The sequence below is a fragment of the Molossus molossus genome, unplaced genomic scaffold (assembly GCF_014108415.1).
Source record: "Molossus molossus isolate mMolMol1 unplaced genomic scaffold, mMolMol1.p scaffold_m16_p_18, whole genome shotgun sequence".
In the NCBI taxonomy this organism is placed as follows: Eukaryota; Metazoa; Chordata; class Mammalia; order Chiroptera; family Molossidae; genus Molossus; species Molossus molossus.
Window position 1 is genome coordinate 49347658 of NW_023425353.1, and position 26870 is coordinate 49374527.

At 37.8% G+C, this 26870-nt stretch overlaps 1 protein-coding gene across 2 annotated transcripts in view; it reads left to right on the forward strand.

Moving 5' to 3' along the window:
- Window positions 1-232: 232 nt before the first annotated feature.
- CMC1 (C-X9-C motif containing 1) overlaps window positions 233-26870 on the forward strand; it is a 67523-nt gene continuing 40885 nt past the window's right edge. The window contains exons 1-3 of one of the 2 annotated variants that reach the window (XR_004960124.1): window positions 1037-1209; window positions 19483-19572; window positions 23656-23845. Coding sequence is in view for 1 of the 2 variants with exons in the window: in XM_036266097.1 (XP_036121990.1) it covers window positions 370-388; window positions 19483-19572 (109 nt within the window). In the remaining variant the exon portion in view is untranslated. Of the gene's footprint in view, window positions 389-1036; window positions 1210-19482; window positions 19573-23655; window positions 23846-26870 lie in introns of those variants that run through there. The other variant, XM_036266097.1, reaches the window with a different exon arrangement.

Below are 26870 nucleotides of genomic sequence, written 5' to 3' on the forward strand. Positions count from 1 at the left end.
GTCACCACAGATCCCAATCCGCCAGCGGGTGCTCCTGCTCCGCCCAAAGCCCGGCTGTACAGGTCTGAGACGGCTCCGCCCCCAAAGCGCGCGCGCAGACACGCCCCTTTCCCGGTCATTCCCACTGCGAAGTCCGTTCCACTATTTACAAGTTAGGGGCGGGGCCAGGAGGGCGCAGGCGCAATGGGCGGCGGAAGTAGGGACTCTGGAGAGGGAAAGGAACCTGCTGCGCTTTTCGAAGGACACCACGCACTCCTTCTCCTCCGGCTGGAAGCCCGCGGAGGCAGCACGTGCAGCCGTGCCCAGGCTCCTCCCCTCCCCGCCCCCTGCCCGGGAGTGGCCACGCGGCTACCTTCCTCTGTCGCCGAGATGGCGCTCGACCCGGCAGGTACGCAGGCGGGAAGCGGGGGTTGCTGCAGAATCTCGGCCCCGGTCTCTCCCAGCGGGCCTGCGGGCTGGGGGCCGGCCTAGGGAAGGTGCTGAGCTCCGAGGTTGCACCGCTTCCGCAGGCGTCCCCTCCCGCCCAGCCGGCTGCTTAGGGTTTTTGGGCAGCCCCAGTTTTTCCTTCGACCACAGGTCATCTCCCCGCTCCTTGTGGTTAGGGTAAGGTAAAGGCATTGGGTTTCCTGTCTAAGCTCTAGTCCATTTGTGGCTTACAAACATTTTCCTCCTTAACGCGACTGGCTTCTTCATCCTCATTCTTTTTTTTTTCCCGCTTTTTTGGGGCACAGACTCCTTTAAATAGCTGTAGCCCAACTTAAAAACAACAATACAAAGGATTGATCATTGTGGGAAGAGGCAGTCTTTTTGGAAAGGATCACCAAGGTCTTCATCAATGTTATTTTAACTTAAATGCTTCCACCCCCCCCCCTTCCATTTGCAACAGTAATTTCAGTTCCCCTCGAATTCCCGTCCTTAAGGAAGCTGTCCTGTGGTATCTTTGCTGTAGGCTGTTTGTATAAGAGTATAGTTAAGAGAACTGTCATTTTTGGAGGGAATGGTAATTGGTCTAGTTTGTTACCTTCGTTTTAAGGAAAGAAAACACAAGGCTTTGGGAGGAGAAATGGATTCAAACTTTGTAGATTCAGAAATGAAAAAAAGTCACTTTGATGGACCTCAAGGAGAAAGAAAAATACGTGTAGCTGACAACAGATTTATTGAACACTTTATTATCAAACTACGGATTCTCAATTATTCAACAATAGCATGGTATGGCAGATACTATGATCTTCATTTTACAGATCAGGAAACAAGCTAAGAGTTTAAAAGAAATTGAAGCATAAAAGAATTTCCAGAACATATAATGATTATACCAATATTGGGCTAAGTGATTGGATCAGACCTTATAAAGCAATTTACTATTGATCGGGGCTTTGAAAGGTAGAATTTCTAGTGATTGGAGTTGGCGGAGATGTGGCTGAAGCAGCAAATGTGTAGGCAGGAAAGTGCATTGTCTGATGTTTGGTTTCATGGTGAATACCTTGATTGGGTTGGTGGGGGTAGGAGGAGTGTCAATGAGGAATGAGTAAGGAAAGTTAAGATTGGAAAGTAGATAGAGGCTTGTCTAATATTTCTGAGCTGGAAGTGACATAGTAATCTCGTACAAATGAGAGAGACTCAGAGGTTAAAGGCTTTCATATGTCTTTATTCTTGAATTTAGACAGGGAAATTTAGAAAAAAATCTTCATACCTGCTGTCTCCACAACCTTGTGGTGTGCTCAAGGCCACACAGCTAATTGCTGGTAGAGCCACGTCTAGATAGAACTCAGATAATTTCATTTCCAGTCCTGTGCTTTAGATGCAGACCTCCCCCATTTGAGTATTTACTGATTGAACAACTACCTGTTTGAGTGCCTTCAATATGTCATATATTGTTCTAGGCCCTAGGAAACTAGTATGTAGAACAAACAAGATCCCTCCTTCGAATTGAGCTTGTATTCTGGTGGTAGAAGAAAGGAGACAGCCCCACTCCCTCACCTTAGACACAGATTGGATTAAACATTATGGAAAACATAAGCAATGTCTTGTGGTAGATGGTGAAGAGAGGACTGCTTTAGATAGTGGTCAATAAAGAACTCTGAGGAAGTGTCAGTTGAGTTGGGATCAGAAGGGCACCAGGAAGTAGACATGTGAAGAGAGAGGGAAAGAGTATGCCAGGCAGCCAGTGTTGCAAATTGCTTAAAATATTTGACTGGAATGAGGGCCAGAGTGTGGAGGTGATCCATTAGGAAAGATATTGGGAAAGTAGGCAGGAGCTAGGTACTGCAGGGCCTTGAAGGCTATGGTAAGAAAGCATTTGGACTTTTTTCTGATGTTTACAAAAGCTTTGGGGGGCTTTTAAGGAGGGCATAATATAATTTATGTCTTTTCTGCTCTAGCTGCAGCAACATTCATTGTAGAGGGGTCCTGAGTGGAAGTAGAAAGACAGACTAAGAGATGGCAGAAAGTGATAGGACCTGCTATTGCACTGAATAAGGGTGTGAGGGAAAAAGAGGCATTAAGGATAATTCCTCAGGTTTTTTACTTTAACAGCTGGGTGGATGACAATGGTCAAATGTAACCACACGATCCATGGAAACAGACAAAAGCAGGGATGGAAGCAAGATTGGAATGGAAACATTTTAGAAAAAATTCTTTATCTGTTTAAATTCCAGAATACAAAGGTATTGAAGCCAGCTTTTTTTTTTTTTTTTTAACTTTATTTTTATGTGGTTCATAAGTTGAAGCATAGGATCACATTTTGATATTTTTCTTGCTTTTTATAGTCCGCAGTGGTAGGTGCCCATACTGAGTAAGTTGATAGTTATGCTAAATGAGGTCTGTATAACAAAATTTGTTTTCTCATTGGTTTATATTACATTTTTTGAGATCTTTATACACGTTTGATCTTCATTTGGCAGTAGCTTTTAAGTAACAGTACAGTCCATTTTCCTCAAGAAACTCTTAATCCAACAATGAAATAAATGCAGGTTGCATACTTATTTTTATACATAATTTTATTTAAACTATTTTCCTTTTTGTTAACATAGAGATAATAATAGCACTCTTTGTAAGTGTATCATCCATAATTCTGTTCATTATTTTCTCTTCACTATTTGATTGCAGAGGGGAAGAGCTATAGAGAGTCCAAAACACCCAGGAAAAGTGGCTGTGGAGAGACATTACATTTTTAAAAAATACTAGTGCCTGGGTTGTAGTCTTAGATATTCAGATTTATTTTGCCCAAGCCTTTGATGTTTTTCTTTTTATAATTTTAAATTTTTCTTCATTAATGTTAGAGAGAGGAAGGGAGAAAGAGATAGAAACATCGATGAGAGAGAACATAGACTGGCCATTTCCTGTATGCCCCCACTGAGGATCAGGCCCATAACCTGGGCATGTGCCCTGACTGAGAATCGAACCGGTGACCTCTTGGTGTATGGGTTGATACTCAACCATTGAGCCACACTGGCCGGGTGCCTCTGATGGTTTAAACTATTCTATAGACTATATAATATGTAGAGTAGAAAAGACCCATCGTTTTGAACTTTCCCAGTTTTACTGACTAGTCTTTCAGCTTTATTTTCATATCAGTCTAATTTTCTTCCTATTCCCAGAAGAAATTCTCTGTCTTTAGCCATAAATGGGACCTATGATTGCATAGTAATAATTGAGAAATATACAGAATAGCTTATTCTGTACTAGGACTTAAACATTGAGAATCTTATGCCAAGTTATAGCTTCTTTAGCAATTTATAACCCTTTCTACAAATATTATGTATTTATTTTATTTATTTATATTTTAATTTTTGTTAATCCTCACCCAAGGATATTTTTCCATTGATTTTTTTTAATTTTCTTTTTTGAGATAGAGTGGAAGGAAAGGAGGGAGAGAGAGAGAAAAAAACATTGATGCGAGAGAGACACATTGATCAGCTGCTTTCTGCACGAACCCTGCCGGGGCTAGGGGTTAAACCTGCAACCCTAGTATGTGTCGTTGACTGGGAATTGAACCCCCAACCCTTTGGTCCTCAGGCCAACACTAACTGCTGAGCCAAACCGGCCAGGGTCAAATATTATGTATTTTAAAAATCCAGGCAAATGTAGGTGAAATTTGAAAAAGGGGTTTATTTTGGATGTATAATCCCTGATCATCTCTAAAAACAATGTTAAAAGTGGTGCTTATTAAACTTTTCAGAAAGGTAAAATTACTACTCATGCAAATATAAAATGAGTATGTGTTGAAGATTTTCTTCAACTTATTAATTAGTGAGAGAACCAGTAAAAAGTAAAGAACAGTTCAAAAAGCATTTGAGAAACTAGTTAAATAGACAACTGATGGATTGCTGGCTTGGATGAAAACTGGTGTATTTAAAACAGGGTCGTAAACTATAATCTTTTGGGACTATCTTTTCCACCAGCTAGAAATTATTTCTGACTCTATTCGACAAAATTCTAGAAGTTAAGCTGTCTGTCCTAACACGTTGTAAAAACACCCACTAGTGGAAAGTCAAGCCCAGTGCTGTCCCTGAAAAAATACCTGTCAGTCCTTGCCCACTGCAGGAGTTGGGAGAGAGGGCGGCATCAGGAAAAACTACATGGTGGTACTATGTTCAAGGGCAGTCCTGAGAAGGGTGCAGGTGTGAATGCTTCTACATTCTCTCCTATAGGAGGCATACCAGCTCTACCCTAAAACTAATTTATCTGAATCTATTAGGAACTGTATTTATTTTGGGTAGTGAGACTTCGGATAGTGATAGGTGACGTAGGGACGGGGTGCTTGCACAAATATGCACATACACACAGGTGTGTGTACAGCATCCAGATGTAAAGTATTGTGGGGTTGTGGCAAAACAGTTTGAATAGGGCCCTGGCCGGTGTGGCTCTGTTGGTTGGAACTTCATCTACTATGCCAAAAGGTGGTGGGTTTAATATCCATTCAGGGCACATACCCAGGTTGTGGGTTCGATCCCTAGTTGGGGTACGTGCAGGAGGCAACTGATAGATTTTCTCTCTCTCTCTCTCTCTCCCCCTTCCTCTCTTTTACACACACACACACACACACACACACACACCCCAGTTTGAATAGGAATAACACTGGCTTAAGGTATACTTAACATATGCCAATGTTTCTGTTTTGTGGAAGTTTCCTTCTCTTCCCCATCCCCAGACCTGTCTAATTCTTGTTCATTTTTCGTACCTCACTTTAAAATCAATTTTGGAAGCTTTTTCTTTTTCTTTTTTTTATCCTCACCAGAGGACACTTTTCGATATTTTGTTCAGATAGAGTGGGAGGGGGAGAGAGAGAGAAACATCGATGTGAAAGGGACACATCGAGTGGCTGCCACCCCCACGACCCAACCAGGGCCCGGGACAAACTGCAACCGAGGTACATGCCCTTAGCGGGAACCGACCCCGGGTCTCTCTGGACCGCAGGCCGACGCTCTAACCGCTGAGCCAAACCAGCCAGGGCTGGAAGCTTTTTCTAATTGCCACTACCCCAAATCTTTAAAAAAAAAAATTTAAAACTATTTGGAATAAAACACACACACACACCAAGATAATAACCTGGATATAGAGTTTCTTTCATTCTAGATATAGATTTTTTTTTGTCCCTTGAGAAATAAAATGAAAGCTATAGATAGGATGTGTTTATATCAAATAATTTGAGCGATGAAGAAAATTATGACGTGAAAATGGGAATATTCCCTGTGTAGTAAACAGTAAATATTTTTTATACAATTTCACTTTAAATCTGTTAGAGACTAGGTGATTAGAAAGCATAGGCCAGTTAATTACACCTAAACAGTAAGAGACGCCCCCTCCCCCCACTCCCCTCCAACCCAGGGAAGCACAGCACCGAATTGAATTTGGGAGGTAGTAGGACTGACTTCTTGTTTCAGACTTGGCCATTAACCTCAGGCCCTTAGAGTATTCTAAGTGGTGAAATCCAAGGTTTGAAGATGAGGGTAGGCAGAGTGAGATATATCAGATAACTAACTGCACAGGCTACTTCACACCTTAAACTTTTATGATTGTAAATACTTAGAATTGGTCTCAAGGGGTCCTTGACCCAGCACAGAAATTTCACCACAGGAAAAAGTAACTTCAAGCTTATGTTTCATTTACGGGATGACTATTGTTATTTTTGTACAGGGGTGTAGAAATCTCTAGGATTATAGATGTCAGATATGCAAGAAATATTACCTTATACCTGATACAAGTGGACCAAACAAAACTGTGCCCAAATAAGAATGTTGACTCTGGCCCTGGCCGGTTTGGCTCAGCGGTTAGAGCGTCGGCCTGTGGTCCAGAGAGACCTGGGTTCGGTTCCCACTAAGGGCATATACCTCAGTTGCAGTTTGTCCCCGGCCCTGGATGGGTTGTGCGGGTGGCAACCACTCGATGTGTCCCTTTCACGTCGATGTTTTTCTTTCTCTCTCTCTCTCTTCCTCTCTACCCCTCCCACTCTATCTGAACAAAAAATGGAAAAAATGTTCTCGGGTGAGGATAAAAAAAAAAAAGAATGTTGACTCTGAATTAACCTTCTCCACCATCCCGAATTATATTTTTACATTTTTAGGTAAAAAGATTGACAGAAAAAATGCATAGTAATGTGTTATATACTATCCCTCTTTGTATATTTCTTTCTTTTTTTTTTTTTTGTGGTACGCGCCCCTAGCAGGAACCGAACCCGGACTCTCTGGTCTGCAGGCCGATGCTCAACCGCTGAGCCAAACTGGTCAGGGCCTCATTGTATTTTTCTAAAGAACCGTTGCTGGGAGGTTTTTAGTGATCAATGTATATGTTAACTAAACATTAACTAAGCACGATTAATATAATTTTGAATTTTAATGCTGCAGAAATGTCTTACTCATCATTGTTTGTACAGCCCCTAGTATGGTGATTGGTACATATTAGGTAACTTATAAATACTTGTTCACAGCATCACTGTCTATAATGATCAAATATTGAAACTCTTTTGAATATGTCATTCATTAAATAGTTTTAGTGCATACTTACCATATGCTAGGAGTTAGAGGGAGTTCTAGAGATAAATTAGACATGGCCTCTTACCTCATCAATTTTAAGGTTCATGCAATGGTTTGAAGTCTAGCTCATATTAGAATTACTTGGGGAGCATTTATAAATACCAGTGCCTGGGTTTTACCCCAGCATTTCGGATGTAACTGGTCTGTGGTAGGGTGCAGGCATCAGAATTTTATCAAGTCCTCTTATTGGCTGTTACATGCAGGCAGAATTGGAAACTTCTGGAACCAGAATCTGCCTTAGTCTGCTCGGGCTGCCATGACAACATACTGCAGACTGGGTGACTTAAACAACAGACATTTCTTTTTTTTCAGTTTGGCAGGCTGGGAAGTCCAAGATCAAGGTGCTGACCCATTTTGTTGCTGGGTCTTCACCTTCTTATAAGGCCTCCTATCAAATTAGGGCCCTACCTATATGATCTCATTTAACCTTAAGCTCCTACAAGCCCTATGTCCAAATACAGTCATATTGAGGTTTAGGGCTTCAACATGAATTTGGGGGGTGAGGGGGAACACAGTTTAGTCCAAAGCAACCACTGGTCTATCAGGAGAAGATTATGCAGATAGTGTGATGTGATACATTGTCAGTTCAGATGTGATTAGAGCCATAGTGTTGATAACCCAAACATCTTGGGGTTAGTGGAAGAAGTCACTTTCAGGTGCTGGGGTCAGGGAGAACTTTGGGATGAAACAAGTATTGGCTTCAATTTTAAATATGTGAACTTTGATAAGAAAATAAAGACAGAAAACTGAGCTTGAGTTTGCCTTTAACAGTTATGTGTTGGGTCATGTTGCAAGATTGTTTTGAGCTTTATGAACCCCAGCTTCTTCATAAGACCTGCTCATGCGTGTGATGATGTTTGTAAAGCAGTTCCTTCCACCTCCCCTTCCTTCCTTCTGCAAATATTTATTGTGCTGCTTTGTGTACTGTGTAAACATAAGCTGATTTTTTTAGGTTAGGAGGATAACATAACCACTGGGATGGCAGAATGAAGATTTCAGCTGTAGAAATGTTAGGTTGGAATCGTGATGCTGGTGGGACATGGAAGTTACTAATATATGCTCGAAAGTGTGAGTAGAGCAGATTTGGAGCTAGAGACGAGCACTGAGAACTCAGCATAATAAACACAGTCTTTAAAGATACAACCTTGTGGGATTGCCGCAAAAGGAAGAGGAGCAGATCTTTATCTTGGAAGGATTGACACTTTTCTAGTATTACCATTGTTCAGAATATTTTTCAGACTCTTCTAAAATTTGCCTTCAGCAGCTACAGTACGCTCACCTTAATATCCTCTTGACAAATTTTTGTTCAGAAGATGAACTTGAATTTCAGTCAAGCTTAGCCGAACTCAGTTGGGTGAAGGTGGTCAGATGTTCATCCTGGGAAATGCTGCTCCCCTAAGAAAGTTCTGTTATAGAACTAGTTTTCATGTAAACTGGCTCAGAGGGCCATGCCAAGAAAACTATGGTGAGTGATTTGAGCAAAGGTTGAATCTTTGAAATAAGTGAATAACTTCTTAGTAGAAAAATAATTTCCCTACTCGGTTTTCAAAGTGGTACATGTTTCTCTCTATAAGCTTAGTGAAATATTGTAAGAGGAAGAAGAAGAACCAGTAGCAATAGGGTGGCCAGAAGCACTGAGAAACATTCATAGTTTTGAGAATGTCCTGCCATGTTCTAGATGTACCCTGGAGAAAAAATAACCAGGCTGCTATTGCTCAGAAGGCACAGGCATGCTGCTGTCCCTTACTGCTTTCTTAGAGATGTACTTCTGTCTCCCACACACTGCTGGTTTTCTACTACATATCCATGGGACATGCTTGTAGGAACAGATAGTCTTGAAGTTTTACCAAATAAATAAATGTGAAACCTTTTTATTTAAGAAAGTATGGGCTCAATGGCAATTGTAGCACCTTTCTAAAATTGGCATGTCTCATTGCATAAGATGATTTCCTGCTTTGGTATAATTTTAGATTTGTTGTCTCTTTCTGGCCTCATCTTGGTTAAAGTAACGTGGGTGGAAGAGGAAGTTTTCATACCTAGCAATCTGCAGAATCTGAGGTCTAAGAAATAGATGCTTTTGGGAAATGGGCACATCGAGTGTGAACTAGGTGTTTATTAACAGTGAAAGCTGACAGGACAAAGAAGTTCAAATGAAGCATATAGTTGTGGGACATACGTGGTATCGGAGCCAAAGGCTCAGCAGAAATAGGCACACCTACTTCATTGATGTGCTTTTCGTATTTTGTAAGAGTTTGAGCTTATAAAAAAATTAGGTTGTTACTGATTGACTCTTTGAAGGTATTTTTTTATCCTTACCCAAGGACATTTCTCCATATTTTGTTCAGATAGAGTGGGAGGGAGAGAGAGAGGAAGAGAGAGAAAGGGAAACATGACGTGAAAGGGACACATCAAGTGGCCGCCACCCGCATGACCAACCAGGGCCGGGGACAAACTGCAACTGAGGTACGTGCCCTTAGCGGGAACTGAACCTGGGTCTCTCAGGACCACAGGCCGATGCTCTAACCGCTGAGCAAAACTGGCCAGGGCTTGAAGGTATTTTTTAGCCAACTGACAAATCACTCCTCTTGCTTTAAAAAAATTTTTTTTTTCTCCATGGTATGAATCAGATAATCAGATTTCCACTTAACTTGACTTTCTGATAAAACAATGAGAAGTATGCAGTTGTGAATTTTGCATGTTCACAATAATGCTTCTGAAACAGACACTTCTATAGTCTAAGGGTTTCCATGCTTCAGCATAACTAGAAGCTGACATAATCTTGTTTGCTGAAATCCTTCAGTAGTCCACCATCTCAGGTGGGCAATAGTGTTGTGGAAGAACATGTGTGACCTGTGTTCCATGATCGTGACACAGGGCTGTTATGAAGACTGTAGGCCATATATTGCCCCCATCTTGAGGTTTCGTAAACAGTAGAGGCAGGCTGGAATATTGGGGGAGGGGGGTGTAATCTTTCCCACCACATTTTCTGTTTTCTTTTGTGTGTGTCAGTTCAAGTATGACTTGAAGGGAAGAAGGTGAAAGGAACACTGAGCACTACCTTGACTTTCCCTAAGGATCCCTGCCCACCCCACCCCCTTCCTCATTTTACACCATCGTTACAGCAAGGAGGCATGAATGAGCTGGCGAGAACAGGAATATCTGCTCAGAAGCATCCGTACCTTTGTCCTTTTGAGGAGATCTGGGGTCTGCCTAGCTTCCTAGTGTGAAGGTAGTGATTCAAGTTCTGGCCTCGTGCTATACATGATGCCATCTGCCTCGGGCTCTTCATTTTGAGACTCTTGGTATGAAGTAAAGAAAGGAGACCTAAAGATAAAAACTGATGCTGATGAGAAGACTTGTAAATTTACTACACGTTTTTCTTGTTTTTCCTCTAGAGTAAGCTGTAGCATGGAAATGTCTTTAGGAGCAAATAAACAAAATTAGGAAGTTAAAATTTAAAAGAGTGGCAGTATCTAAATCAGAATCCGATGCGCTGAATGCGAACGTTGTTGTTAATGAAAAGGCATACCTTGCTCTTCAGGTGTCACTTCTTCCCAGTGAACGATGCTGTAATATTCCGAGTTGCCGCACTGTTATCTTTGCGGATTCCCAGCGAGCACAGTCGCAGTAGCCTTGTAATCTAGTGCTGCCATGTTTGCAGGAACGCGTGCCCCAGAGCAAAACCTGAGCTGACAAGTCAGCCAGTGAAAAAGGTGAAAATTGACTTTCAGGTGATGATAGAATGTTGAGAAGTTAGAGCTTTGGAAATTTTTCCTGGTGGCATTATTCTGATTCTTTATCTTGGTATAAATTCATGTGACTATAGTGGCAAACTCTCAAAATTTGATTTTTTTTTTTTTGTAGGCTCTGTACAAATGGATAACATCTATGCATCACATTGATGCTGAGGGAACTACTATAATTTTATGAATAAAAGTGCCATATTTATAATATTTGTAGTGTTGAAGGTAGCTTTGAAATATGTATAAAATCATAATTAATAGTTGACATGTAATGATTGGTATACTACCAAATGGAAAAATGTTTTGCAGAATTTGTTTATATATTTTAAAGTCTGTTATTTCTGATTTAACACCCTAATCAAGACATCCCTCAGAGTGTACCTTTGTCAACTCCCATAGGTAACCAGTGTTCTAATTTTTATCACCATAAATTAATTCTGCATGTTCTTGAATCATACAGTATGCAGTCTTGTGTCTGGCTTCTTTTTCTCAACAAAATTTTTGAGATTCACCCATGTTGAGTGTATAAATACTTAAGTTTTTGGTATTGCTAAGTAGTATTCAATCGAACATTTAGGTTGTTTCTAATTTTTAAACAGACTGTGCAAATTGTTTTCTGGACGTATGTTTTCATATATCTTGGGTAAATGAATACTGAGGGGTGGAAAATAAGTTGGGTGTGTATTTAACTTCATAATTTAACAAGCAGTTTTCCAGAGAAGTTTATCATTTCACACTCCCACCAGCAATATAAAAAAGTTCCAGTTTCTCCACATTTTCCCTAACATTTGGTGTTCTCAGTGTTTTTAATTTTAGTCATTCTGGTGGGTGTAAATGATACTATGGGTTTCATTTGCATTTTCTTAATGACTAATGATTTTGAACATCTTTTCATGTTCATGTACGTATTTACAGTTTATCTTCTTTTTGAAGTGTCCATTAAAGTCTTGATCCCTATTTTTTATTGGGTTGTTTATATTTTTGTTATTGATATGCAGGTATTCATTATATATTTGATTCAAGTTCTTTGTCATCTATCTATATATACATATATGGATAGTGAACATTTTCTTCTTGTCTGTGGCTTGCCTTTTAATTTTGTTTAATGGTTTTAGTTTATGATTCATGGCAAATTATTTTTTGTGGGTTCTATGAAGTTGGGGGTCAGAGGGTTCAGATTGATTTTTTCATGTTTATCCAGGTCTTTGTTGAAAATACTTTTATTTTTTTATTGACTAGACTTGGTGCATTTGTCAAATTAAATTGGCTATATATATGCAGAAGTATTTCTGGAGTCTATTTTGTTAATCTGTTTGCTTATCCTCATTATGACCACTACTGTGGTCTCTGTTGCTTTGTAGTATAACGTTCTCATCGGGAAGTATAAGTCATCCATATTTGTTCCCTTATTTTAAATTTGTTTTGGGTATTCTAGGTCCTTTGATTTTCCTTATACATTTTAAAACATTTTTTTATAACTTAATTTTGAAATAGTTTAAATGCATCAAGCTGAAAATTTCCTTGTACCTATTCTCCAGATTATCTTAATGACACAATCTTAAATAATCATAGTATATGTCTTCAGTGAATGTGACATTGCATTTAAAGGGGCAAAAATTGATGTTGGGGGAGAAAATCTTACTGTTTTATACACATACACACACACACACACACACAGAGTACATAAATAGATATATAGTGTATCTGTGATAGTAACATTCCGTAGGGGGGAGTTAGAAAATAATGTCTAAAAAGGCTCATTTAGGGGTAAATAGAAAGAGTTTGGGACTCACGCTGTAATTTAAGGAAACCAGGAATTGACATTAATATAATACTGTGTACTCAGGTACATGTCTTAGTTGAATTTTACCACTTTTTATATGTACTTTGTGTGTGTGTGTGTGTAGTTCTACATGACATTTTATTACATGTGAAGATTTAAGTAACTGTGATCACATCAGCATACCTATTATACCACCACAAAGAAAATTCCTCATGTTATCCCTTAATAAGTCACATTACTTCCTCAACTCTAACCAGTGATTTGTTTCTCATCATTAATTTTGTCACTTTAAGAATCTCATGTAAATGGAATCATAGAATAAGTAACCTTTTGAGATTATCTTCTTTTCATTTAGCTTAATGCCCTGGAGGTTTATCCAAGTTGCTGCTGTTGTATATCAATAGTTCATTCTGTTTTATTGCTGAGTAATATTCCGTTTTTTGGATGAACCGTTGTTGATCCACTCAGCAGTTGAGGGACTTTTGGGTTATTGCCATATTTTGGCTGTTACAAAGAAACCTGCAATGAACATTTGTATATGGGTTTTAGTGTGAGCTTAAGTTTTTATTTCTCTAGGAGAAATCTTGAGGAGTATGTTTGCTGGGTTTTATGGTAAATTGTATGATAAATCTCAATAATGAAAGAGATTGTTTCATAACCCAGCCTATGGTTTATCGCGGTAAATATTCAGCTGTTACTGAGCCGAGTATTTATAAATGTTAGGTCAAGTTAGTTGATGTTGTTGTTCAAGTACTTTACAGTTTCAATGTGTAAATTTAAATGTCTGTTTTTCTAATCCGCTTTATGTATTTCATATTTGTACTTCATGGATTCATTTTTATCTTATCAGAGTATATTTTCTGTTACTTCTCGTGTCAGATTTTATTTTACAAAGAAGGTCACAACATTATCTTCCATCCCTCATGCTCTCTGTAATGTGGTCTTGCCCCAAAGAATGGAATCTTAATTCCCCTTCACTTGAGTATAGGCTGCCCTTACTGATCTGAAATCAGTGTAATGTAGCTTGAATAATGCTGCAGGGCTTCCGTGACAGAAAAGGCATACTGCTTTCACTCGGTTATCTTGGAAGGCTTGCTCTCCAGCCATTTCTCTGCAGATTGTCCCCCTCTCATAACTGCCTGCCATGCTGTGAGAAGCCAGACCAGAAGGAGCAGGCATGCATAGGTGCTCTGGTTTACCTTCCTCACTGAGCCCATCCTTCAGCCATTCCAGCCCAAGAGTCAGATACGGAAGTAAAGAAAGAAGTCATCTTGGAAGTAAATCCTCTAGCCCCAGCTTCTGCAGCTGTTGAAATCATCACCTGTCATCGGAGTCCGCTGAGAATGAGGCCTCAGACATTGTGAAGCAGGGAGGAGTCTATTCTGCTTTAGCTTTCTGAATCCTGGCTTACAGGATCCCTAGACAATGTTTTATATCATTGAGTTTGATTAGTGGCTTGTCACATAGAGGTAGGGATAAATTCTCAGCAGTTCGAAGAGGTGAACTTTTCAGACTACATACCTGAAAATATTTTTAACTTCACTCTTAAATTGGCTCTAGAATTCCTGGCTATAAAGTAATTCTTTCTCAGAACTTTGAAGTTATTTCTCCATTGTCTTGTTGCATCCAAGTCTTGCCAGGGAAACATGATGTAACCTGATTCTCATTCCTTTGTGTGGGTAATGTATTTTCCCTTTTGAAATTTTAGGATTTTTGAGCTTCAGACATTTCATCTAAGTGCATGTGGGTCATCTGTGGTCCATTTCTGTCCCAGGACTCATGTCTTCCTATTTGTTTCTGTATATTTAGTATACGAATTTTAAAATAGTATTTTCCTTACTTGCTAAACTGTCTTAGGAGTTGGTTACTTCTTGATTAATTAATGTTTGGTTTCTCCCTTTCACTGTGTTGTCCATCAGATTAGGGTGATTCTTGACTGTTTTGTTGTTGTTGCTTTTTGAGATACCCTATTACCCTCTCTGCGAACACCTATCTCCTCCAGAGGTTGTTGGGAACCATGCAGAATGAGGAAAAGTTAGGGGTTCCTGGTCTTCCTAGGTATTACTAAATACTGGGAAACTTCCTGATTAAGTCTTGGGGATAATTACCTGTTATTTACTTCTTTTTTTTTTTTAAATCCTCGCCTGAGGACACTTTTTGCATTCATAGAGGGAGAGGGAGAGAGGGAGGAAGAGAGAGAGAAACATCCATGTGAGAGAGAGACATCGACTAGCTGCCACCCACACAACCCCAGTCGGGGCTGGAGACAAACTGCTACCGAGGTACCTGCCCTTAGAGGGAACCAAACCCGGGGTCTCTTTAGACCGCGGCCTGATGCTCTAACTGCTGAGCCAAACTGGCCAGGGCTGTTATTTACTTCTTTTACCCGTAGTTGGAAGGCAGCAGCAGAAGTGACTCACTTGACTTCTACTCAGGTATTTCATACAATGAAGCTTTAGTGTCCTCAAGGGAAGTCTTTTTTTTTTGCAATTTTTATTGATTTATTTTTGTTACAGATGTTTCTACTTTTTCCCCCATAGACACCCTCTTCCTGATCCTGCCCCTCCCCCGCTCCCCAGCATTGCTGTTTATGTCCATTGGTTGCGCATACATGCATATAGGTTCTGAGGCTTATCTCTTCCCTCCCCCCCCACCCTCTTCTTCTGAGGCTTGCAGTCTGTACCCTACTTCTATGTCTCTGGGTCTATTTTGTTCATCAGCTTGTATTGTTCATTATATTCCACAAATGAGTGAGATCATGTGATATTTGTCTTTCTATGATTGGCTTATTTTGCTTAGCATAATACTCTAGGTCCCTCCATGTCATATCAAAGGATAAGAGATCTTTCTTACAGCTGCATGGTATTCTATTGTGTATTATGTACCGCAGCTTTTTTATCCACTCATCTATTGATGGATTCCTGGGCTGTTTCCAGATCTTAGCAATTGTAAATAGTGCTGCTATGAACATAGGGGTTCTTTCTGATTGGTGTTTTAGGCTTCTTAGGATATATTCCCAGAAGTGGGATCACTGGTTCAAATGGAAGTTCAATTTTTAATATTTTGAGGAAACACCATATTGTTTTCCATAGTGGCTGCACCAGTCTGCATTCCCACCAGCAGTGTACTAGAGACCCCTTTTCTCCACACCCTCGCCAGCACTTGTTGTTTGATGATTTGTTGATGGCGACCATTCTGACAGGTGTGAGATGATACCTCATGGTCATTTTAATTTGCATCTCTCTGATGATTAGTAACATTGAGCATTTTTTCATGTTTCTTGGCCATTTGTATGTCCTGTTTGGAGAGGTATCTCTTTAGGTCCTCTGCCCATTTTTTAATTGGGTTCTTTGTCTTCCTTTTGTTGAGTTGTAGGAGCACTGTATATATTTTGGAAATTAGCTTCTTATCTGACTTATCGTTGGCAGTTGTGCTCTCCCATACAGTGGGTTCCCTTTCCATTTTGATGCCTGTTTATTTTGCTGTGCAGAAGCTTTTTAGTTTGATGTAGTCCCATGTGTTCATTTTTTCCTTTGTTTCTCTTGCCTTAGGTGTTGTATCAGTGAAGATTCTGCTGCATGTGATGTCTGAAATTTTGTTGCCTATATTTTCTTCTAGGATTTTTATGGATCCATGAGTCAAATTTAAGTTTTTTATCCATTTTAAGTTTATTCTTGTGTATGGTGTAAGTTGGTGGTCTACCTTTGTTTTTTTTTTTTTTATATATAGCTGTTTAATTTTCCCAGCACCATTTATTAAAGAGGCTGCCTTTACTTCATTTTATGCTCTTGCCACATTTGTCAAGTATTAATTGAGCATAATGTTTTGGGTCAATTTCTGGGTTCTTTGTTCTGTTCCATTGATCTATATGTCTGTTCTTGTGCCAGTACCAGGCTGTTTTGATTACTATGGCTTTGTAGTATAACTTGATATCTGGTATTGTGCTCCCTCCTACTTTGTTCTTTTTTTTCAACATTGCTGTGGCTATTTGGGGTCTTTGTTGGTTCCATATAAACTTTTGGAGTTTTGGTCTAGTTCCACGAAATATGTCCTTGGTATTTTAATGGGGATTGCATTGAATCTATAGATTCCTTTGGGTAGTATGGACATTTTAATGATGTTAATTCTTCCAATTCATGAGGAAAGTATATGTGTCCACTTTTTTATATCTTTCTTTATTTCTTTTTTCAATGTCCTGTAGTTTTCTGAGACATGTCCTTTATTTCTTTGGTTAACTTTATTCCTAGGTATCTTAGTTTTTTTTTGTTTTTTTTTTATCCTCACCCGAGGACATTTTTCCATTTTTTGTTCAGATAGAGCGGGAGGGAGAGAGAGGAAGAGAGAGAGAGAGAAACATCGATGTGAAGGGACACATCGAGTGGCTGCCACCCGCATGACCAACCAGGGCCGGGGACAAACTGCAACCGAGGTACGTGCCCTTAGCGGGAACCGAACCCGGGTCTCTCTGTACCGCAGGCCGACGTTCCAACTGCTGAGTCAAACCGGCCAGGGCGGGATTTTTTTTTTTTTTAGTTTCTCTTTTTGTGAGTTCATTATTGGTGTATAAGAATGCTGTCGATATCTTGATGTTAATTTTGTATCCTAATACTTTACCAAATTCATTTATTAGCGCTAGTAGATTTTTGATGGAGTCTTTAGGGTTTTCTATGTACAATATCATGTCATCTGCAAATAATGACAGTGTTACTTCCACCTTTCCAATTTGGATCCCTTTTATTTTTCCTTCTTGTCTAACTGCTGTGGCTCAGACTTCCAGTACTATGTGAATAAGAGTGGCAAAAGTGGGCATCCCTGTCTTGTTCCTGTTCTTAAGGGAAATGCTTTTAGTTTTTGCCCATTGAGTATGATGTTGGCTGTAGGTTTGTCATATATAGCCTTTATTATGTCAAGATATGATCCCTCTATTCCCACAGTGTCTTTATCTGGTTTTGGAAGTAGAATTATGCTGGTCTCAGAAAATGAGTTTGGAAGTCTTCCTTCTTGGACTTTTTGGAATAGTTTGAGGAGAGAATGGGTGTTAGATCTTTGAATGTTTAGTAACACCCCCCCCCCCCCCCCCCCCCGTGAAGTCACCGGGCCTGGGCTTCTGTTTGCTGGGAGATTCTTGATTACATCTTCAAGCGGGCTGGTGCTCTAACCGCTGAGCCAAACCAACCAGGGCAGAACCAACATTTTGTTTCATTGATCTTTTGAATTGTTTCTTGAGTCTCTATGTTGTGTATTTCTGCTCTGATCTTTATTATTTCTTTCCTTCTACTTGCTCTGGGGTTTTGTTTTTGTTTGCTTTTAGTTCTTTACTTTGTGAGGTTAGATAGTTGATTAGAAATTTTTCTTGTTTCTTGAGGTAGGCCTGTAATGCTATGAACTTCCCTCTCAGGACTGCTTTTGCTGCGTCCCATAGATTTTGTGTTGTGTGTTCATTTTCATTGGTTTCCAGGAAGTTTTTAATTTCTTTGATCTCCTTGGTAACCCATTTGTTGTTTAATAACATGGTATTTAGCCTCCATGTGTTTGAATGTTTTTGCTGTAATTGATTTCTAATTTCATGTCATTATGATCTGAGAAGATGCTTAATATGATTTCAATCTTCTTGAGCTTGTAGAGACTTAGTTTGTGTCCTAACATGTGATCTATCTTTAAGAATGTCCCATGTGCACTTGAGAAGAATGTGAATTTTGCAGTTTTGGGGTGTAATTCTCTGTAGATGTCTATTAAAAACATTTGATCTAGTGCATCATTTAGAGTCTGTTTCCTTGTTAATTTTTTGTCTACAAGATCCATCCAGTGATGTCAGTGGGGTGTTGAAGTCAAGGAAAGTCTTTTGCTCCCCATTTTTGCTGCTTCAGAGCCTGCAGCAACACCTACTTTTGATACCCGTCTTTTTCTGGGAAAAAACTCTGTGGGGAAACAGCTGACTCATGGAATCTGATCTCATCTGCCTTTTGTGTTTAGAGATTCTTGATCATTTTGGTTTCCTGAGGACGCTTTCCCTTTGTTTTATTGATTTGTTTGTTTGTTTGTTTATTTATTTTTCTTCTTTTCTTAATCCTTATCCAAGGACATGTTTTTATTGATTTTTAGAGAGAGGACAGGAGGGAGAGAGAGAAAAACATTGATGTAAGAGGAATATTGATTGGTTGCCTCCCCACACGCCTTGACCTGGGATCAAACCTGCAACCCAGGCATGTGCGCTGACCAGGAATCAAACCAGCAACCTTTCAGTGAGTGGACGATTCTCCAACCAACCGAGCCACCCAGCCAGGGCACTTTCCCTTTGTCTTTCAGGCCTCTCTAGGAATTTAAGGAGCAGGTAGGACTCTGGAGCAGGTGCTCTGTCTACCACTTGAGTCTAATTGTGGTAGTTGTATTTAAAATGCACAGAAATCTCACAGGCTTTTAAAAATATGCACACATAGTTCCACTTTTTCTTCTTCTGCCAGTTCTGGCTTTCTTAAACTACTCTTATTACTAAATAAATTCTTTGTGTGTCTCTTAATCTTGTATCTCACTATTGATAAAAGTAATTTATCCTTGGATCTTAATATAGATAAAACTCTTTTGGATTATATTAGTAAGAAAAATTATAATTTTTTAGTCTGTGACTTAATTTTGACAAAGTTACATGGAATATGCTCTATAAAAGTACTGTAATATAATTTGCAGACATTTTTGAAAGATGTTCCCTATGTCTGTTTCATTTTTTTCTGCTGTATATAAAAATAATTTGGACTGATTGTTAGTGACTAAAATAATCACAATTTTATGAGGTTGTAAAACAGTTTTTAATATATTTGCATAGATTTATTTATGTAAATCAGAGTGCTTACTTTTTCCCTAAACAGGTGATTTACTTGAGATTTTACTATATTAAAGAAAGATCTCTTTTGTTTTGTTTTGTTTTTAGAGCAGCATCTCAGACATGTTGAAAAAGATGTTTTGATTCCTAAAATAATGAGAGAAAAGGCCCGAGAGAGATGTTCTGAACAAGTTCAAGGTAAGATTCAAACATTCATATAAAGATCAAATGAATTTTTTATAATATGATCTGAATTTAATCCTTAGCCTTAGAGTCAAGTAGTCAATGAATTAATATGTATGAATTGTTTCTCACCCTTTCACTGAGATACCAGGGTTTCAGCTTTCAGAACTTCCAGATGATATTGAATTCATTTACAATTTAAAAATATTCTCTCAAATTATTAGTAAAACACACTCTTTCCCCCCCAGAAGTGTAGCTATATATAGAGACAGACTTAGTATGAGTATTTTGGAGAAACAAATTATTCTTGTAGTTTTGATAGAGAAAGAAGAAAAATAAAAATAAAATGTACCTGTTTTTCATCTACCAACATATTGGGTATATATTATAAAGTGATTTTCTTTGGTGCCATTGTCTTTACTGAATTGTAAATAGAATTCCAATAGTACTTACAATGAGTCTATGTTTTTGTTTGTTTGTTTTTTTATGTTTTATGTTTATACATGGAAGCTATTTATGTAAATGCATGCACTAAGCACCCACATATACATGTTTTCTTGGTAGAATCTTTTAAAATATTTTTTATAGAATACTGCCACATTTTATAGATCTAGAGATATACTGTTTAATATGTAACAGTGAAAAATGTAAGCAAAGCAGTGGAAAGTGAAAACTGAGGCTATAAGTGATGAGTAATTAGAAAAGCAGATGGCAGCATTACTGTAAAAGTGTCTTTTAAAAATAATCTACCTCTTGGAATGGCCATCTAACAGAAATGGTGGTAAAATTTTGTTGACCTAGACTGTTTTTCTGGCTCCCATTCTTCATTTTGCCCTGTAATCTTCTCCATTGAGGGACCACAATAATTTTTAGCGCGAGTCATGGGCTGCAGTGTCACTGCAGTTTTTCTACAAGGGAGCCAGGCTGCGTCAACTGTAGTTTGGGGACTTTGGATGCTAAGAACATTTCTGTCCCTCTGATGCTATCTCCTTAAAGAATGACCTTTGTTATTAATGGATGGAGGCAGAAAAAAAGAATGGTTCCTCAGAACTGACATTGTATGATGGTCATTTCTATTTCTTAAATTACATGACATATTAGGACATAGTCCAGTTTAAATCCATTTATAAATTAGATTTATATTAAATAATTTATAAATAAATTCATTAATAAATTACTAATAATTTATCAGTATTCTGTGATATTATCTTGCTTTCACTTTGAATTAGTTGTTTAATCAGAGCATTTTCCTTCCACCCCCAGCCCCCAGGTGTCAGGAAAAATTAACCCATTGGCACCTGCAGACAGGGTTCAGTGCACATCTGGCATTGGCAGGTGTCATGCTGATAGTCTCAAGAGATAATCCTCCACTTGCCTTATAGAACTTAAAAATATATAAATATCCTGATTCAGGTAGGGGAGGATAAAATTAAAAAATAGACAATAAAGTTAAAGGGTTAGGGTTAACTTTTCACATTTACTTTATTAAGTAAATGATGTAAAGTTATAAATATGACTTGATTTATGTAGTCTAATGACACATTATTCTGATATCTAGAATGAAAGCAAGTTAGCTAACGCAATTATAGATTGAGTTTTTACTTCCACAATTGAGATGAAAATGCAGAATGATAGTGTGGCTTTGGGTTTTAGAACTTTTTTACTCTTAGATGGTAAAGCTTTGTTTTTGATTTTTGAAATGAAAGAAATAGAGTATAAATTTCAAATATTTATTAGTTTGTGTTTCTGTACTAATGGTACAGAAAAAATGTTTAATTTTTGCTTCTTTATTAAAAGTTAAGTTGGTTAGGCTGTTGACATGGTTAAGTTTCTCTTTTATTAATATATTTAAAATCTTCTAAAGACTTAAAGCATCTTAAAATTTGGGTTTTTTAAATGTACTTGTAATTATTAGAACATGTTATAACAATTGATTTTTTTAATATTTGCATTTTTATAGATAATCATATATTGATTTTTTTTAGCCCATATGGTTCAAACAGTGTTTTAGAATCTAAAATTGATTATTTTGTAAAGGAATAATTTTTAGTATTCCCCTTGTTTAACCATGTGAATTAGGAAAGAACATACATTGGTATTGCTTAAGCGGCAGAACAATAGCTACATTTAGACTGAACAATAAGATGAAAATTAGAATCAGGATACTTCCATTGTAGTTTATTTACTATTTGTCACCTTTGCTTTATTACATAATGATAGGATTTTATGTAAAAGCATTATGCATTGTATAGTTCTTGGACAAAGATATAGGAATTTTAATAAGTGATCTGACTTTCTGCTAAATGCCTGAAACATGATTATGTAGGAAAGCTTTTCTGTTTGATTTTTTTTTTCCATGTCATTTCAACCCAGTTGATCATAAGAATTGGGTCAGACTGCCAGCAACTTAGGTTTGTGAAGGGAATGGAACAGCTTTTCCAGGGACAAAGAGAAATGAAATCACTTTCAATGAAAGCAAGATGCCTCATTATAGTCACCAACAGCAGTTATTGACAGCTACACTTCCTATTAACAAGGAGCATTTAACTAAGAGTTTGGCTGTTGGATCTTTGGACTTGATCTAATTTGCTAGCATTAATTAGTTTCTTTTGAGCACAGACACTTGGTGCTCACAGCTATAGATTTGGAGGGCTAATTAGGATAGAAAATTGAACAGAATGGGGTAAGGCATTAACCTTCAACCATTACCAGCTGGGACACTGATAAAGACCACAGAGTCCAAATGCTCCCTATTGATGTGAAGAGTACCCTAATGAATATCAATTTCAGCCAGGTTGCTATATTCTTACTAGTTCTCTCTTCATTATAAATTTTAACCAACTTCCATGATACCTTCATTATCTATATATACACTATTGGTTTTTTACACTGAGTTAGTCTGAGTTGCACATTTCACCTTATGTTTTAAATATAATTAAAATTTATCTTAAGTAGCAGATAGCATTTAGAATATTTTGTTATATATCCCAGTAGTAAAATTTAACTTGTATCTACAATGACATGATTCTAATTCTACAATGAATTTTAATAGTCACAGTAACATCACCATTTCAATAGAAAATTATAACCTGAAATAAGAAAATGTTAGCTTTTATATGACAGTTAAGCAGTTTGTATTGAACTGTTGTCCACTTCAAAGTTTTTGCCTTTATAATAGATATACACTTTTTGTTTTTTCTTTTTGAAGAGAAAAATAGTGGTCAAGACCTTTACTTTTGGAAGTTAACTTTGATTTCATGAGTAAAGATGGCTTGACCTAGAGATTACATACAGCATTGACAAGCCTGATTCTTATTATTCAGTAAACTTTGACAAGATTATGAACTCTGTTAATAAAGCATACATCAAAAGAAAAGCTGTTGAGCAATTGATTTAAATAGAAAATTGAACTTCATATTTTTCTATTGCCAGGGATATTATTGGCAGTGAATAGAGTCACTAAAAAAAGTGACCAAAGTACACCGGTAGACATTAACACAATGAACATTGACAGTGGAACTGAAGTAAAGTTCTAGAATGGCCAGTTTCCCTTCCACTCCCACTTAACGCCCAAACAGAAATCCCCTTCACCAAGCATGGTGGCGGAATCATTTCTTTCTTTTCCTTATCAACTTGTGGTGTGAAAGTGGTTGATGACCTCTGGAGGTGACTTCACTCTGTGACTTTTCCCATGTGTTTGACACTTTGATAACTTAGTGATTTATATTTTCCCTGTTATTGGTAAAGTATACATTCTAGTATCATAAATTTGTCTTTTGGTAATAGAACCACTGTTAGAGAGTCACTGAATCGCTGTGTTTTGTAAAAATTCCTCATTATATTTGCTATTCTGAATTGCATAGTTGGCATTTAATATGAAGTCTCTATGATGAATAATGAAGTTTGCTTTAAAAATAATAGGAAGCTTTTTTTTTTTCTTTTGCAATAATAGATTAGACCAAAAAAGTTCTTTGTCATCAGGGGTGGCCAGGAACTTTCTTTAACCTCGCTTTATTCTCCTGCTTACTGACTCCAGTCCCGTGGGCCTGCTTTTACATTGTTTTCATGTTTCTTTTCTTTAATTTTCTTTTGTTGCAGTGTTTTCAATCTTCTGACCAATAGGTGAGGTTCAGTTCCAAAGGAATTATATAAAATACAAGGAAGCATGGATTGTTTGTTTCTTTGAAACATCAAAGAGCTATAGTTAAATGACACAGAAGCTTGATAAAATGCCTACCCTTTTCTGACAGACACAACTGAAGTATGTTACATTTGCTAAATTCTAAAGGTATGTGAATAAATAAAAAAGAAAATCAAATTAAGAATGCTTTGGACAGTCTTTCAAAGGTTTGCAGGCAGAGAACTATCAAAAAATTATTAAAACAGTTGGAGACTATGAATGATCAACATAATTAATCTTCTCTCCAACTGTGTTACTTGAACCTGCTGAAAAATTTCATTTGTTATTTGAATTGTGCCATTACCACGTATACTTTTGCCATTTAACCAGTTCACCAATGTTAACTAACACTGAAGTAGAGATGTAACATATCTTAAGACTGGTTTGGATGTATTAGGAGGATAATATATAAAATCACCAAATATGATGGTATCTATCGTGTATATTATATATGTACTCTAAGAAATATGAATATATATATATATATATATATATATATATATATATATATATGGCAGAGTTTCTCCCCTTTGGACTTACACTGGACTGTGTCTGGGGTCCTCAACAGCTCTGGGTTTGGTGATTTGTTAGGAGGACACACAGAACTCAGCACTTAGTTACACTCATGGCTAAGATTTATTCTGGCAAAAGGATACATGAAAAACCAGCAAAGGGAAAAGGCACATGGGATGAAGTCCAGAGGAAACCAAGAGCAGGCTTCCGGGAGTCCTCTCCCAGTAGAGTCACTCGAAATGCGCTCAATTCTTCCAGCAATGAGTTGTGACAACACGCATGAAGTATTGTCCACCAGGAAAGCTCATTAGAGACTCAGTCCTCAGAGTTCTTACTGGGAGTTGGTCACACGGACAGCTTCTGCCTAGCATGTACCAAAATTTCAGACTCAGGAAGGAAAGCAGGTGTTCAGCATAAACCATATGGTTTGCACAAACAGTTTAGGCACAGTGAGCCACTTCTCTCAAGTAGGGAATGGTGGAAACACGCCCCAAATTTTGGGTCTGTAACTACATACTCAAACTACAGACCATTAACTCATTAAAAATGCAGTCATACCCACATAGCAAATAATTCGAGTTATGTATTGAACTTAAATGTTTTCTTTTATAATTTGTAATTAATAGTATCTACTTTGATATTTATTTTTTATTGAAATTAACTTGATTTTCATTACCTTATATCTTATGAGAAAGTCATTCAATAAAATATGTAGTAATTAATACTTGATTTTATGAAGGATCATTAAAAAATGTGAACATGCTCATATGCTGTTTTTAAAAAGCATGATATAAAATTGTGTAATCCCAATGATAACAAAGTGACAGATATATGTAGGAAAAAAGAAATACATTCAAACTTTAGTAATGAGTATCTGGAAATATGGGAAGGAAGAAGGTATATCATAGATTATTTCTTTTCCTATGTGTAATTTTCATATGCTCCAAAATGAAAACATCACTTTCTTTTTTTTTTTTTTTAATCCTCACCTGAGGACATTTTTCCATTTTTTGTTCAGATAGAGTGGGAGGGAGAGAGAGAAACATTGATGTGAAAGGGACACATCGAGTGGCTGCCACCCGCATGACCAACCAGGGCTGGGGACAAACTGCAACTGACGTACGTGCCCTTAGCGGGAACCGAACCCGGGTCTCTTTGGACCGCAGACTAATGCTCTAACTGCTGAGCCAAACTGGCCAGGGCTAAAACATCACTTTCTTTAAATAAACATTTTATATCTGTATGCACAAATTAGGGATAGCTTGATGAATTGTGAGAGAGTAAACATATCTGTGCAACCACTATTGAGGTCAAGAAACAGAAATGACCCAAAGTGCCCTTGCCAGATTGGCTCAGCAGTTAGAGCGTCAGCCTGTGGACCAAAGGGTCTCGGGTTGATTTTCTGTCAAGAACACGTACGGGGGTTGCAGGTTCAATACCCTGACGCAGTCAGGGTCATGCAGGAGGCAACCAATTGATGTGTGTCTCTCACATCGATGTTTCTCTCTCTCTCTTTCTCTCTCTCCCCCTCTCCCTCCCTACCTTCCCTTCTATAAATGAATGAATGAATGAATGAATGGTAAAAAAAAAAGAAATTACCAGGAGCCAACCTTCTTTGTTCTCCCTCCAAATTACTGTCCTTTCCTTACTCCCAAGAAGTAACTGCCATTTTGACCGCAAACTGCAGAGATTAGTTTGCCTGATTTTTAAATTTTAATGGAATCAAACAGCACGTGCTCTTTTATGTCTGACTTCTTTTACATACAGTAGCTTTTTCATAACAGCCCAAAATTGAAAACAGTACAGGTATCTCTCAAGAGGAGATGGAATAGGCTAATTGTGGTATACCCATACAACGAAATACTGTTCAGCTGTAAAACTTAATAAACTACTGTTATACACAGTAGCAAAGGTGAAGCTCAAAACTATTATTCTGAGTGAAATGTAAATATAAAATATATTTGAAAGAGTACATACTTAAAAAATATTATATGGAACAGGCAATATTTTATACAGTGTTCTAGAATAAGCTAGACCAATCCAAACAATGGTTGCACTGTCGGGGAAGGAATGGAACAGTGATTGATTGGGAAGGGACATTAAGGGAACTTTGGAGTGATTTCAGTGTTCTGTATTTTGTTAATTTATGCTGCATATGTGTACGCTATACTTCTGTTCCATTGAGTGATATATTTCAGGCTTATTTCAGTGTATATAAATGTCAGCTAATAAAAAAGTAAACAAATATAGAACTCTAATCATGTGCTTGATGAAGTATTTGAGGATAAGAAAATATATAATATATATAATGTTGACAGGTTTTGGAGAAGCAGGTATTTATACTGCTGGCTGGGAATATAGCTTAATATATTGCTTAATGTCATGAAAGGGGTTCATGAGTATTTTTTAAAAATAGCAAAAATTCATAAATGTGCTACCCTTGACTTAGCAATTCTACTAGTAGGAAATGATCAGAGATGGGCAATAAAATATGCATTAGTATGTTCAGCACAGCATTATATATAATATGTAATATTGCCAAAAACTTAGATGTCAACAGAGCTTGATTAGTTATAAAATTATGGTATAGGACAGTGATTGTTAACTGGTGTGCCATGGC